Raw genomic sequence first — 15,186 nt, forward strand, 5'->3', positions numbered from 1 at the left:
CTTTCAGCATTTACCCCAGTATCTGGCTCGGGGTTTTATTATTAAGACCAATTAGGATACGTGCTACAACGTCTCACTTCATCACACTGACTGTTAGATGCATTTTGTTTATTACTCTCCAAAAAGGGTACAGTGACTTAGATGTGAGCCTACAGTGTGTCATAGCTGATCGAGATGGTTTGGAAAATCATGAACTCTACGCCAGTTTGTTTGCCAAGTACTGCTTCCTGCCTCGTCTCTTCTAGGCTTCACACAAGAGTCACCATAAGCTTCAGAAATTAATAGTTTTCCCCATTCAGGAAATAGGAATAATCACTTGCTCAGCATTTAATTCTCTAGTGTATAAATTAGAAAATGTAGGCACCATAACGAGTTTTTATGCCCTTGCAGGGAAAAAAAAATACGCTCATGGTTTTAAAAGCTATATGAAAGGTTGGGTCGTCCCTGTTCGTCTTATCTTGTGCTTCACCAGCAATTTCAGAATTATTCCTAGTGCTTAGAAGCCTCCTAGGGAATGGTTAATTTCTTAACATTCAGCTTCACTCTTTCCTCATAGCATATTTTGCTATATTTCCAGAATTCCTCTTCAATATTTTGTACCTCTTCTGACTTTATTGGGTGTTTTATTTTACCACCATGTAACATTTTCTCATTATTTGTCATGAGCATTAGTGATCTTCAAGAAATCATGGAATTACCTATTTTGATTAGATCTAATGTCCAAGTGAAATAATTTGATTCTTGAGGAATGTCACGTAGAGTAACAGGAGTGATTCCGTTGATATATCCATCCTTATATATCTTCACTAATGCAGGAGAATATTCATGTGAGTTATAAACACTGGATGCAGGGTTTCTAATAATTGGTGTGAGTAATGAGAGCCTTGTAGGGATGATAGATGACTGTATTTCCCCACTTGTGCACATTCTTCCCTTTAAAATTACAGTAAGATTTCCCCATTTTAGACTAGTAAGTAATGCTGTTAGAATGCTAGTAATCCTCTCCACTGAAGGAAATGTTTGGTTGTCTGTGGGGGAGGGCCATTGAACCCCAGGGCCTTCTGAACCACTTGGAACAGCTCTGCTCTCGGTGCTTCTGATTGCCCTTTGAAAAGATTTCTGTTTTAAATTAGGTGCCTTTGTGTGGAGGTGTGTGTGTGTGTGTGTGAGAGAGAGAGAGGGAGAGAGAGGAAGAGAGAGGAAGAGAGAGAGAGAGAGAGAGAGAGAGAGAGAGAGAGAGAGAGAGAGAGAGAGAATATGCAGGTTCCCATGGCCAGAGGTGTCCAGTCCTGGAGCGGGAGTCACAGGCAGCTCTGAGCCGTGGGTACTAGGAACTGAACTTGGGCACTCTACAGGAAAAGGAAGAACTCTCAACTGTAGCCATCTCTAGTCCCAAGCTGCCTTCTGACGTCGTAGAGAGAACACAAGAATGATTTCTGGAGTGCTTCGTAGGGAGTCTAACTCATGCTCATCCTCTTTCCTTCCCTCCCGACTGTCCATCCTCAGTGTTGACAGTTCTCTTAGCACAGAGCTCTGCTAAGGTGCCACATGATCAGAAACTCACTTGAGGACTCTGGTCAGCAGAGCCTCAAGTGAAGATACTAAGTGTGTAGGGCAAAGTGAGAAGGTAGAAGAACTGCACTTGGAAACAGTCTCTTAGCAGCCAGGAGCTTTTGTGTTCCCAGTTCCAGTTGCAGACCATCCTTCCTCCTCATAGAGGGCCATCCTTCCTCCTCACAGGGGGCCATCCTCCTCCTCACATGACATCTCACAGAGGGCCATCCTCCTCCTCACATGACATCTCACAGAGGGCCATCCTCCTCCTCACATGACATCTCACAGAGGGCCATCCTCCTCCTCACATGACATCTCACAGAGGGCCATCCTCCTCCTCACATGACATCTCACAGGGGACCATCCTCCTCCTCACATGACATCTCACAGAGGGCCATCCTCCTCCTCACATGACATCTCACAGGGGACCATCCTCCTCCTCACATGACATCTCACAGAGGGCCATCCTCCTCCTCACATGACATCTCACAGAGGGCCATCCTCCTCCTTACATGGCATCTCACAGAGGGCCGTCCTCCTCCTCACATGACACCTCACAGAGGGCCATCCTCCTCCTCACATGACATCTCACAGGGGCCATCCTTCCTCCTCACAGGGGGCCATCCTCCTCCTCACATGACATCTCACAGAGGGCCATCCTCCTCCTCACATGACATCTCACAGAGGGCCGTCCTCCTCCTTACATGACATCTCACAGAGGGCCATCCTCCTCCTTACATGACATCTCACAGAGGGCCTCTTCAATGCCATGCAGATTCCCATGGGTTTGCTAGTCTGCCCTGTGTTCTCAGTACCCATAGGTTTACCATGTTTGCTCTCCAGATTCACTCTCCATCCTCTCTTCCCGTCTGTGAGAATGTTTCCTTCTTCCAGCCTTAGCTGCTGTCTCCTTGTTTCTCTTCAAAAGAATGTTTTATTCTTTTGTTGTTATTATTTTAAGAATTTAGAAAACTTCCTCAGCTTCCTTATGGCTATTTTACTCCATGCCACCAGCATCTCACCCATGGGTACCTACCTGCATGTACATTCTCTTCGTCATCAAATGTAGAATCTCGAGTGTTGTTTTAGTCAGCTTTCTCTGACTGTGTTACTCATCTCACAGGTAGAAACGATTATTTGGGCTCATAGTTTTAAGGTTTCATTTGATAGTCACTTGGACCTGTTGAGTTGGGCCTGTGGCAGGACAGCATTTCACAGTAGAGGAATCTGCTCGCCCCGTGACTGCCAGGATGAGGACAGGAAGGGATGGCCTGCAGGCAGAGTGTCTCCTGCCTTCCTAAAGACCTCCAGCTTCCCAGTGGTGCCACAGGCTAAACCTTCAAAGGGTAAGCCTGGGAGAGCGGAGACACCTGCTCCGAGCATGATGCTGTCGTTCATTCTGAAGGGAATAATTTAGTGCTGCTCGTTTTTCCTAGACAGATTTTTACAAATAGGGCTTACTCTTTAGAAACTGTAAAACTATGCATATTCCCTGGGTTTTAGTGTTATAGCCATGGGATCTAGGCTAAACTCAGCTTGCTTTTCATGTTGATGATTTTCAAAGGTCTTGTGAACTGTAAACTTCTGACTTGGAACAAAAGTCTCATCCTCGGCACTGTAAACTAACTTTGTAAGAAAATTTTATTTAAGTTTTTTTTTTTTTTTTTTTTTTTTTTTTTGGTTTTTCGAGACAGGGTTTCTCTGCGTAGCTTTGCGCCTTTCCTGGAGCTCACTTGGTAGCCCAGGCTGGCCTGGAACTCACAGAGATCCGCCTGGCTCTGCCTCCCGAGTGCTGGGATTAAAGGCGTGCGCCACCACCGCCCGGCTTTATTTAAGTTTTTTATGCAATATTTTTATCATATTTTTCTGCCCCAACTTCTTAGATTCAGCTAATAATTGTACGTCCTTCCACAGCTATTATTTCCATGAAATATCAATTCTTTTTTATGCCCTTCATTATTTGTCTTGTGAAATTTAGTAGCCAGTGAGTGTAATTTACTAACTTGTATTTCAGTTTTGTGATTTATAAAACCCAGAACCACATACATTTCATGTCCCTCTTAATCTCAACTATTTATTGCCATAAAGTATCAACCCTTGTCAGTTCTGAAAAGAATCCTGGTTTTTTTCATCCATTGAACAGGGAATAGTACATTTTCTTTTACAAGTACTTTAGGTCTAATCATAAATTTCATTGCTAACTTCTTTTTCTAAGCTTTAAAATCCTTGAAATCTGAAATTGAAAGATTTATTTGACATGATTGTAACTAGAGTTTACCTGCCTTGCCCACAGTTAGGACAAATCTTTGTCACCCGCCAGTCCCACAGCCACTCAGACCCAACCAAGTAAACACAGAGACTTATATTGGTTACAAATGTATGGTTGTGGCAGGCTCCTTACTAACTGTTCTTATATCTTAAATTAATCCATTTCCATAAATCTATACCTTGCCATGTGGCTCGTGGCTTGCCGGCGTCTTCACATGCTGCTGGTCATGGCGGCAGCTGGCAGTAACTCCTTCTGCCTTCCTGTTCTTTCTTTTCTCCTCTCTGTTAGTCCTGCCTATACATCCTGCCTAGCCACTGGCCAATCAGTGTTTTATTTATTGACCAATCAGAGTAATTTGACAAACAGACCATCCCACAGCACATGATTTTGACATTATCTCTTCTCTCCTATCCTCATCTTAATAACAGTCATGTGAAGCCTTCCACTTTTAAATGACTTCTTTTTTTTTTAAAAGACCTATATTAATCTCCTTTTACAACCACAAGTCTGTGCTTTTACTGTGAGATTACTGAAATATCAATAGAAACCTAAAGTCTTGTATTCTTACTAGTTCTGCTTAATTTTTAAGTCATACAAAGATATCTTTATTTTAAACTGGGAATCTAATATCAAAATCTTATTAATAAAGCCATCAAAGGACCTCTCAACCTACTCATTCTTTAGTAAATTCTCTCCTGAGAAACAATAAATGATAAATAGAAGCAGTTCATAGTTAAGCCTGGTGAACCTTAGCCACCAGGGTTGGAAACATGTCATTGTTTTCTCTGAGTCATTGCAGATGTCCTGATACCATTTTGTGGTGATATATTGTGTCCCCAATATATTGTGCACCCTAATAAAGTTTATCAAGGATCAGAGGGAAAAAACCAGCCACTATAGTAAACATAGAAGTCAGGCAGTGGTAGCACACGCCCTTAATCCCATCACTTGGGAGGCAGAGATCTGTCTGGATCTCTGTGAGTTCAAGGCCACACTGAGAACAGACCTAGGTGTGGTGGTACATACCTTTAATCCCAGCACTAACCATAAAGGTCTGGAGGGGTGGACAGACAGACAGAAAGTGACAGAGCTGGGTGGAGAGAGGAAATGAGATGGCAGAACAGAAAGGCATATAGGTGTGGGTAGACAGGAAGTAGGTTTCTTTGGAGACTGAGGTGTTGGTGAGGTGAGGTTGTCTGCGGCTTGTCCTTTTCTTCTGATCTCTCAGTTTTTCACCCCAATGTCTAGCTCCGGGTTTTTATTAATAAGACCGTCTAGCAATTCGTCTTACACCCTTTGAATGAACACTAGACTTTGAGGGCCTGTAACCTGGTCACTCTGTGTGCCTACAAAGACGATGTGGCCCGAGCTGGAAGCTGCCATCATGTCACTCTTGTTGCTTGTTGTTTCTTTTTGTTTGGTTGAGTTTGGTGAAGCTTTCTGAGCTGGGTCTTGCTATGTAGCCCAAGTAGGCTTCCATGTCCCAGTCTTCCTGACTTCACCTCCCAAGTACAAATGCCACCAACCCTAGCGAGGTGCTATCTTTTTAATGAACAATTAGGAGCCATTTGATGTGGGGGCAGGGTTCTATTCCTAGGGCTAATGAGGAATTTGTAAAAACTGTAGATGTCATCATTTGTGCATGAATTTTTGTTTATGGCTCAAGGTGCCCACCAGAGTCAATTGGGATGGGTGGGGGCCGAGTTGTTTGTGTTCAAAGAACAAATGATTGATGTTGCCAATTAAGAAAGCAAAATGAAGCCGGGCGGTGGTGGCGCACGCCTTTAATCCCAGCACTCGGGAGGCAGAGCCAGGCGGATCTCTGTGAGTTCGAGGCCAGCCTGGGCTACCAAGTGAGCTCCAGGAAAGGCGCAAAACTACGCAGAGAAACCCTGTCTCGAAAAACCAAAAAAAAAAAAAAGAAAGCAAAATGAGCCAGGTGGTGGTGGCGCACACCTTTAACCCCAGCACTTGGAAGACAGAGCCAGGCGGATCTCTGTGAGTTCGAGGCCAGCCTGGTCTACAGAGTGAATTCCAGGAAAGGCACCAAAGCTACACAAAAAAACAAAAGAGAGAGAGAGACAGAGAGAGAGAGAGAGAGAGAGAGAGAGAGAGAGAGAGAGAGAGAGAGAGAGAGAGAAATGAACAAAGACTAAATATAGCAATTTTGCTGTGTGTACGTGTGTGTCTATGTGTGTGTTCTTGGACACCTCATGCTTTACAAATCACACACTAAAATAACAGGACTTTTTGAGAAGGGGTGTTGGTACAGATCTTTTAGAACTATTTAACTTTATAAGTATAGAAAGAACAAATGAAATACCAGTCAGAATACTAATGTGGTCAAATATCCAAGGGCATTTTGTACCTAGACTTGGTCTGTTTGGGCAGTCACATAGGCCGGGATTCATGTGTGTCTCTTCAAGACGTTTATTTCAGAGACCTATATAATAAAACAAACAGATTTGATTCAGACAAATCCTTCTCTGGGAAGGTGCTTTGTTTTCACAGAGTGGTGGCTTTGCAGCTTCCAGGATGAGCATCCAGAGGAAAACCGGCAGCTCTTTAACAAGGAAGGGAGGGAGGGAGGGAGGGAGGGAGGGAGGGAGGGAGGGAGGGAGGGAGGAAGGAAGGAAGGAAGGAAGGAAGGAAGGAAGGAAGGAAGGAAGGAAGGAAGGAAGGAAGGAAGGAAGGAAGGAAGGTGCTTCTAAGCTTTTTTTTTTTTTTTAATACTTTTTTTAACGAAAAACTCCTACTTTAGATCATTAGCATGCCAGGATATTTTTCGTACAATTTTACATTATATTAACAAAATTCCTCCCATTGCCAATTACATACATTCTTATTGTATGCCAATTAATTACACTCTTATCGAAGAACTAACTAGACTGTAGCTAAAATAATTATGTATAAGCAGTAGAGAAGGCATGGATTGAATGAATAGAGGAAAAGAAGATCAAGATTGAAATATAAATTGAGAGTTCTATCAAAATCTAGAAAGGTGAGGTTTAAATGAGCTAAAAATACATGTGTTTTTGTTTTAAAACAAAAAAGTTATAAATGGGGGCTGGAGAGATGGCTCAGCAGTTAAGAGCACTGGCTGCTCTTCCAGAGGACCAGGGTTCAATTCCAAGTACCCACATGGCAACACAACTGTCTGTAACTTCAGTTCCAGAGGATCCAACACTCTCCTCACACAGACATACATCCAGGCAAAACACCAATGTATGTGAAATTTTTTAAAAAATGAATAAACTTTTTTTAAAAGGTTATAAATGTGAAGTGTAGCGGTATGTGTCCTGCCCCCATCCTCATCCCGACTTTCATCCAGCAACTCACTTTACAAAGTACTTTTTCATTCTTTGTGGACAACATATTAGCTTCCCTCTGCCCTCCTTCCTGCTGAGCCAGGCCCAGCTCCTGGAGCAGTCCAGGCTTTACAGTTCATCAATCTGAGTTGGCATTGTGATATTACTCATTGACCATACTATAGCCAATCAAAGCATTGGAATTCTTTTATCAGAATAATTATGTTTACAGCTGCAATACCCTTTGCTTGGTGTTAGTTGTTTAAATACCCATTTAAAAGCAAGAAAATAGCAGCTTAAATTTGATCACATTAAACACAGTAAACCACTTCAAATTAGTTGAGGTTAAACATCAGAGCTGAAGTGATGGGACGAGAAGGGATTGGGGACATTTATAACGTGCTAACATAATGAAGAAATGGGGTTGAAAGACACTGTAAGGCTGGGCTTTGGTGACAGGTCGTGAAAGCAAGCTTGGCTCCCAGCTGAAACCTCCAGTTCTCATTAACAAATCCTGTTTTTGAATGTTTGAGATGACCTGTGGTATTTTTTAAATGAGTTTCCGTTTTACTCACTTGCCTTTTCTCTTGACCAAGTGATGCTGGAGCCAAGTGAAGATGTAGAATATAGAGTAAAGAGGATTTGGGAAACACACAGTTCTGGCCATGTTGAATGTGAGCTTGGAACGTCCAGTGAGCACTTGACCATGCAGAGTCCCTGGCTACAGAGTTTAAGCCATAACCTGTAGATTGTAGCTGCGATGGTAAGAGTGTGTGGAACGTGCCGAGAGTGAAGAGAAGAGACACTCTGGACACACCATGAACACTGCCTGATCAGAGTGGCCAGGAAAGGGAAGGAATTCCCGAAAACCTACAGAAGATGTGTGTCAGCCAGTCAAGGGAGTAGACCCTAACAAGAAGCAGAAAGAGGTTAATGCCAGGTGCTCTAGAAAGATCTTGGGGACTGGCGACCTACCGGATTTGGCAGTGAGTGGTGTGTGAGTGTCGTTTCTATGGCCAAGGTTAGGATTGAAAGTCTGATTTTAATAGAGGGACACAAGGAAAGAAAGAAATGCTTTGCTTATCCTGGGTAGATATTGGAAATGCACCACAGATGGAAGAGATGGGACAAGAGGGCTGAGGTAGACGTTGGAGGCAGTCAAGGAGTAACCCCTTGTTAACACGGAGAAGCTAAAACTAAGTAAGTTTATACTGTAGCCAAGCTAGTATGGCAGATGAGAGAGACAGCCGTTCCAGTTTGCCAGTACAGTACAAACTCTTCACCGAAACCAAAAAGGAAGGTTGTTTTAGCAATTTAATGCATTCTTTCATAGGTATAGGAGGCCATGTTATGATTGTGCTAGATAGAGTTTATCTATGTACCCAATGCACACACTTGAGCGAATTGACTAAAATGGCATGGATCACCAAAAAGAATGGTAAATATTTGAGGAGATTGATATTTTAACGCTGACTTAAAGTTTATATAATGGTATGTGTATTTACGTGGGATCTCATTAACATAGGTTCTTTTAAAGCCACTATAACACAATGCCAAATTCTGGCATGTTGCAAATGTGCAAAACAAAGTTATAATATCTAAAATGAATTCAAGGAAAATCTTTGATATTGTAATTTAGTTTTGTATTTATTGAGGGGAATGATGTATGCCTTAAAATAATGTCACTAAGAATACAGATAGAAGTATAAGTGTCATAAGTATTAAAATAATTAATCCTGTCTTCAGTGGCGTGGCTCAGCCTTGTGTATTCGGGTCTGCTCAAGCATGTTCATATGTGTTTGTGTGTGTTTATACGTATTTACATGTGTCCTGTGTCCACACAAAAGCTTAATTTTTTGGTATATGAGCACCACCTATTGGTTTCTCATGTACTTGGATTTTGTTTTTCTTAAAATCTAATTTTAAAAAAATAATAATAATAAAATAATCCTTCTAGTTTTTCCCTAAAGTTAGTCTGGTGTTTATTTCAAAGTTGGAGGTTTTAATGCTGTGTCACAATTGACTCCATCCAGAGTTCCAGAATGCTTTGGTAAAAAGTAACAGGAAGAAGGTCTTTAGAATTTTTTTTTCATGAGATTGTTGTGGCTGTCTTAATGAAATGGAAACAAAGCTGTACTTTATTTCCAATAAGTTTTCGTAATAAAATTACCTTGGAGAAATTGAGTCTTTTTCTGAACCATCATTCATTAAAATCAGCCCTTTTTCTTGTAAGGGAGGGAATTTATTCTTTGGTGTCGTCAGAGATGACTGATCCTTTGCTTCTGCCTCTCAAGTGCTGGGATTGGAGGAGCATTCCACCATGCCCAGCTCAAGAAATTTAGTAGTAATGGCACTTAGCGATGGCAGTCGGTACCTAACTGATCAATCAGTAAGTGAGGAAGAGCAGCCTTGATTGTGACTGGACGTGAAGGCAGAGCCCTTGGCATAAGTGCCCCGTATTCTGAGCCGTGACTCTCCACGTTCTAAAAGTGGTTTGCATCCGACCCTTGGGCGGTGCGTTCTGGTTTCCTCCAGGCTGGAGCCTGTACTCTGTAGTAGAACATACTTGAAAACATGGATGTGGGTTTTCTACAGACATGGATTCTGAGAACAAGAACTTGACAGTTTAAACACCATCAAAGAGATTTCTTTAACTACAGTTTCTTATCATCCTTGGCCTAAATTAAGTGGACATCAACCTCTGTTTAAAAGGAAGAATTTTACCCAGTTGTGGCTGCAGTGAGGGTATTTGGCTGTCTACAAGTCTGGCTGCCTGATCTTTTACACTGTCAGAGTTCAGGCTATATGTGATACCAAGTGCATTGCTTACACTCACTCATTTCGTCCCTCAGCAATGCTTTTTATAGGTATATATACTAATTAATTAATTGGAACATAGTACTCATCAGGGTTTTTCTAATTTGATATATAATTTTTATCATTTTTTTCTGAAAATTGTCCCAGGATTTCTAATAATTCCTTATGTGGCCTTGTCAGCTATTACTTTAAACATCAGCAAATATAATTGATTAAAATTATATGAAATAATAGTTTACAAGGTTTTAGTTCTACCAAAACCTTTCTTTTGTTCTTTGTCTTTTTCTTTCCTGTCTAGCCAAGTGTTTTTATTTTTAGTGGGAAAGAATACATTGTCATATTATCAGCACAATTCTGGTTAAGTAAAAGCATGTATAGGCATGAATGTTTTCTTTCCTGCTGTTCAGATATTTTTCAATCGTTTAGGACTCTTTCGAGACCCTCGTCTTCATTTTTTTTCCCTTATTGTGATTAAAAACACCATGACCCAGGCAACTTAGAGAAGGGAAGGGTTTGGGGTGCATATGGTTCTGAGGGATGAGGGTGGGTGGTAAGGACACAGGAGGCATGGTGGCCGAGTAGGCGGGACGCCCGAGAAGGCGGGGCGCCCGAGGAGGCGGGGCGCCTGAGGAGGCGTGGCGCCCGAGGAGGCGTGGCGCCCGAGGAGGCGGAGCGCCCGAGGAGGCGTGGTGGCTGGAGCAGCAGGCTGAGAGTTGAGGGCTCCCCTCTCCACAGACAAGAAGGAAAGGGTGAGCTGTGACTGGCAGGAAGCTTTTGACATCGCAGAGTCCCACTCAGTGACATTCCTCTTCCAACAAGGCACACTTCCTAAACTTCCCCAAATAATGCCACGGGTCCGCTGGGGACCGGTAAGTCTGAGCTGTGGAGGCATTCTCATTCAATCACGACCCTGTGATTATGCCTGAGGTCATTAATGGAGTGAGTGCAGGAACAGTTTTGCAGTGTTTTCATGTCTTACTGTCTTTATCCAGTGACCTACTTTATCAGAAACTGCAGTTCAGTATCTTATGGTTATTTAAAGCTCACACAAAACAACTGGAAGATCCTAAAGATCTAAGTACATTTACTGAATAAGTATTGGACTTTAGGTAGCTCACAAGTAAAATGAATTTAAAAGATAAATTGGAGAAAAGATCGATGGGGGAATTGATTGATCTCTATACTTAAACCTAAAATTCTGATGCCTGAGTGATCCAATTGGAAAATTCCCTTGCCTGCCGGTAATACCCAAATACAGATAAGGTTCTTTTTCTAAAGGGGAAGAAAAGAAAATAGCAGAGTGGACTAGAGAGGCTCTCTGAGCTGAGCCACATCTTCCCGCATGCGATTTCACATCTGAAGTGTTTGCTTTTTCACTTCTGAAGTGTTTGCTTTTTGGTTTTGTTGTTGTTGTTGTTGTTGTTGTTTTTAAAGAAATGCTGCTTTTTCATTGGGATGTAGTGATTAGCTAAGGTCGTTTGGGCTGTCTTCCAGCTTGTGGAGAGACTCCAGAACAAATCCGAGCACCGAGTGGAATAATCACGAGTCCAGGCTGGCCTTCTGAGTATCCTGCCAAAGTCAACTGTAGCTGGCTCATAAGGGCAAACCCAGGGGAAATCATTACTATAAGGTAATTCTGATACCTTTCACGTTGTTAATCTTTTATTTAAAATATAAAGTTTCTAAATGTCATTGTCATAGGTACAGTAATATAAAAATATCTTGCAGAACATAAGGTAAGTTATAGTTTTAAAATGAAGCAATGCCCTAACTAACTTGTGTTTTCAGTATTTTCTATTGCTGACAGCATGCTGTCCTGAGCTGGAAATCCTCTTGCCTCGGCCTCCAGAGTGCTGGATTCCCTCACCCGAATCCAGGATAAACACATCATATAAAATATAATCCACTCCACCCAGCTACTGTAACTACTTTTTAACAAAAGTATAATTTGCTCAATAGCATATTAGGGTCAAGAATGACCTTTAGCAGTGTGTAGACAAACAAAGCCTACCAACCAACTCAAAGATTCATGCCATAACCTCAGCCTCCTTCATTGACCCCTACTCTACAGAAGTTAAATACAATTGTGGGTGGACATGTGTGTACTCATAAGACTGTAAAAATGCTATCAAGCATATCTTCAACTGTTTTGCTTTCTTTGGTATGTGATTGTGTGTGTTGCAGGTGTATTCACCCATATTTGCACATATGGAGACCAGAGGCTAATGCTAGATGTATTCCTCTATTACTTTGCACCTTTTTTCTTTTAGAAGAGTCTCTCACCGAGCCTGGAGCTGTCTTTTAGCTAGGCTAGTGGCTGGTGAGCTTGGGGCATGAGCCTGTACCCCTGGCCCCTCTAAGTGCTAGGCTTCCTGACATGTACCATCACATGGGTTCTGGGTATCAAATCAGGTCCTCATGTTTGCGCAGGAAGTACTTTACTCACAGAGACATCTCCTCAGCCCCCTTTTATAATTTAGAAGCAAAGTAACATTGTTGAAGAATACAAAGTGAGGGCTGGGGAGACTGTTTGGTCAGAGAAAGTGTGTGTCACACGAGCGTGAAAACCTGAGTTTGAATAGCCAGATCACCCATTTGACAAATTCCAATCCAGTTAGAGACTCTCAGAAATCACAGTGAGTGGAGTCTGAAGAGCAAACCCCAAGTGAAGTTGACCTCTGGCCACATGTACATGTATGTGTACATGCACCCCCAGGACATGTGCATACACACACGGTATCTAGAGAGTGATTGAAAACCCATTGCTGGTAGGATATACACTAACTTAAAATGCAGACGACTCTAAAGTGAGGCCCGCAGGTGCAGTTCAGGGTCAGGGGCTTGCTCAGATAAGGTCGTGGGCTTGACCCTGGCACTGTGGACAAACAGACACAAGGATGAAAGGCACTTTTTATGTGTATGAGTGTTACCTATATAAATGTCTGTGTGCCATGTGTGTGCCTGGTGCCCTGGGAGGTCAGAAAAAGTGATCAGTCCCTTGAAACTGGAGTTACAGGTGCTTGTGAGATACCATGTGGACGCTAAGACTCAAACCCAGTTCTCTGCAAGAGCAGTAAGTGCTCATAACTCCTGAGCTGTCTCTATAGCTCCCATATAAGACGTTTCTCCGAGCAGTCACCATCAGCCTCGTTTCTAATGTAAATATTATATAAAAAGGTTAAATTGACTTAAAATAGAGAAAAACAGTGTGAGAGTAAGGTATTTGAGGGTGGCTGTTTAGTAAGCTGCTAGTGCTGTCTCGCTGACATATGTCAGGACTGTGAGGGGAAACTTCTTTTGTCTAAAGGGGAAGGAATGTGCCTAAGCGGAGACCTGCAATGGAAGCGGAAACCCAGGAAGGGTGCCCTCCCTTCACAGAGGCAGTGTTCTGCTGGAGCCCAGACCCTTGAACAGCCTTGCAGATGTCACGCTTTTAGATTTAGAAGGTGCTTTCTAGACCATAGCCTCCAACCCCTCCTTTCACATTTTTAAAATAAAGTGGGTAACCTTGGTCTACTTGTTGTATTTTTTTACCTAATAAGAGAACCAGTCTCGTGAGAAATGTAACTGCCTCCCCTTCCACGTTTCTTCTGTGGAGACCAAACCACAGTTGTGAGGTACATACCTTTTCTCTCTAGTCTCCTCTTCTCCAGGGCACCTTTCCTGGAACTTTCGATTGTGACTGACTTCCTGATTGGCAGTAGGTATGCACTGCTGAGGTCTACAGGAACACTGCCAGAGCTGGAATCTGGTTAATCTATAAATGTTTCTTAATTTATAAAACACATCACATTACAGAGTATTAAAATATAACTACTGGGTATGCCTGACTATTTATAATATAGTAATATATGTTTACTGACATGTTGACTAAAAAAATCACAGTTCTAATAACTTTCGGTGCAAATAATATTTTTAGACTATTAAAAATTTAAATGTAGCCAGGCGGTGGTGGCGCACACCTTTAATCCCAGCACTCGGGTGGCAGAGCCAGGCGGATCTCTGTGAGTTCGAGGCCAGCCTAGGCTACCAAGTGAGCTCCAGGAAAGGCGCAAAGCTACGCAGAGAAACTCTGTCTCGAAAAACCAAAAAAAAAAAAAAAATTTAAATGTAATATGAAACTGACTTCTTGTAAGAGATGCATGTCCATAGAGATCTCTGAAAGTGTTGTACATGATAATGGAAGGCCAGAGACAAGTACCAGCCTGAGTTAGTTATTCAGAGTGTTTAAAGAGAAAATAGCTTAACATAATCCTCGCAGTTAACTTCCTTATCACTTGATTTAAAGCAAAGGCAGAGAGTTAAAGCTGAATTTTCATTTGTTAGCGAGCCATGTTCAGATGTTGGAAGCGAAATTGGATTTCTCGTTTCTACTAAGCAATGGCTGCTCTCCTGTTCTTGTTTGACTTTTTTTTAACATTTACTTGTGTCCTATTTTAGGAACTACACGATCATGTTTAGCTATAAAGTGATCAATATGAAAGAGTATTCCCAAACTCAGGACCTTTCAGAGAAGATGGCACTCTTGTTTGCTCCTGCTCCTCTGCTCCTCCTCCCTCCCCTTCCCCTCCTTCCCCTTCCCCTCTCCTTCTTTGTGGTTCTGATTTGCTGTCCTGGAAATGTTAGCTGGAGCTGCTTTAAGGAAGTGGGTGACCCAGTCTAACTGGAGAGAAGGAGGAGTTTCTCCTGCAGACTTCCTCCATGCTTGAATTTCTGGCTTAGGCATGAAGAACTATAGGATGATCAGGATTGGAAAGGGGTTTCCTAACTAGATGAACAGAGGAGCATGTGCTGGCGTTCAGCATGGTTCTGGAGTCTGCTGTCACCTTATGAAGAGAAATACTATTCTGGAAGCTCAGGGAGGGATACAGGCATAAGGACTAGAAGCAGGTGTGTGGCGGCTGCTGATGTTGGCTGTCTGCTGGCGCAGAAGGAGCAGGGGCTTGGAGCTTTGTCTTCGGTTACATCTCTTTTTTATAAACAGCCTCGTCCAAGTTTTTTAGAGCCTCTTCCAATGTTCTCTTGTTTTAGTTTTCAGGACTTTGATATCCAGGGGTCCAGAAGGTGCAGTTTGGACTGGTTGACAATAGAAACATACAAGAATATTGAAAGTTACAGAGCTTGTGGGTCCACAGTCCCACCTCCGTACATCTCCTCCCAAGACCACGTTTGGATCAGGTTCCATTCGGATGACAGCGTGTCCAGGAAAGGCTTCAGACTGGCCTATTTTTCAGGTGT

At 42.5% G+C, this 15,186-nt stretch overlaps 1 protein-coding gene across 2 annotated transcripts in view; it reads left to right on the plus strand.

Annotated features, from left to right (window-relative positions):
* The window catches only part of Lrp12 (LDL receptor related protein 12), a 75,457-nt gene that overhangs the window by 50,522 nt on the left and 9,749 nt on the right, over positions 1-15,186 (plus strand). For both annotated transcript variants that reach the window (XM_076555822.1, XM_076555821.1), the window contains 2 exons: positions 11,443-11,578; positions 14,980-15,182. In XM_076555822.1, coding sequence (XP_076411937.1) covers positions 11,443-11,578; positions 14,980-15,182 — 339 coding nt within the window. The remainder of the gene's footprint in view (positions 1-11,442; positions 11,579-14,979; positions 15,183-15,186) is intronic.

The sequence above is a fragment of the Peromyscus maniculatus genome, chromosome 20 (assembly GCF_049852395.1).
Source record: "Peromyscus maniculatus bairdii isolate BWxNUB_F1_BW_parent chromosome 20, HU_Pman_BW_mat_3.1, whole genome shotgun sequence".
Classification (NCBI taxonomy): Eukaryota; Metazoa; Chordata; class Mammalia; order Rodentia; family Cricetidae; genus Peromyscus; species Peromyscus maniculatus.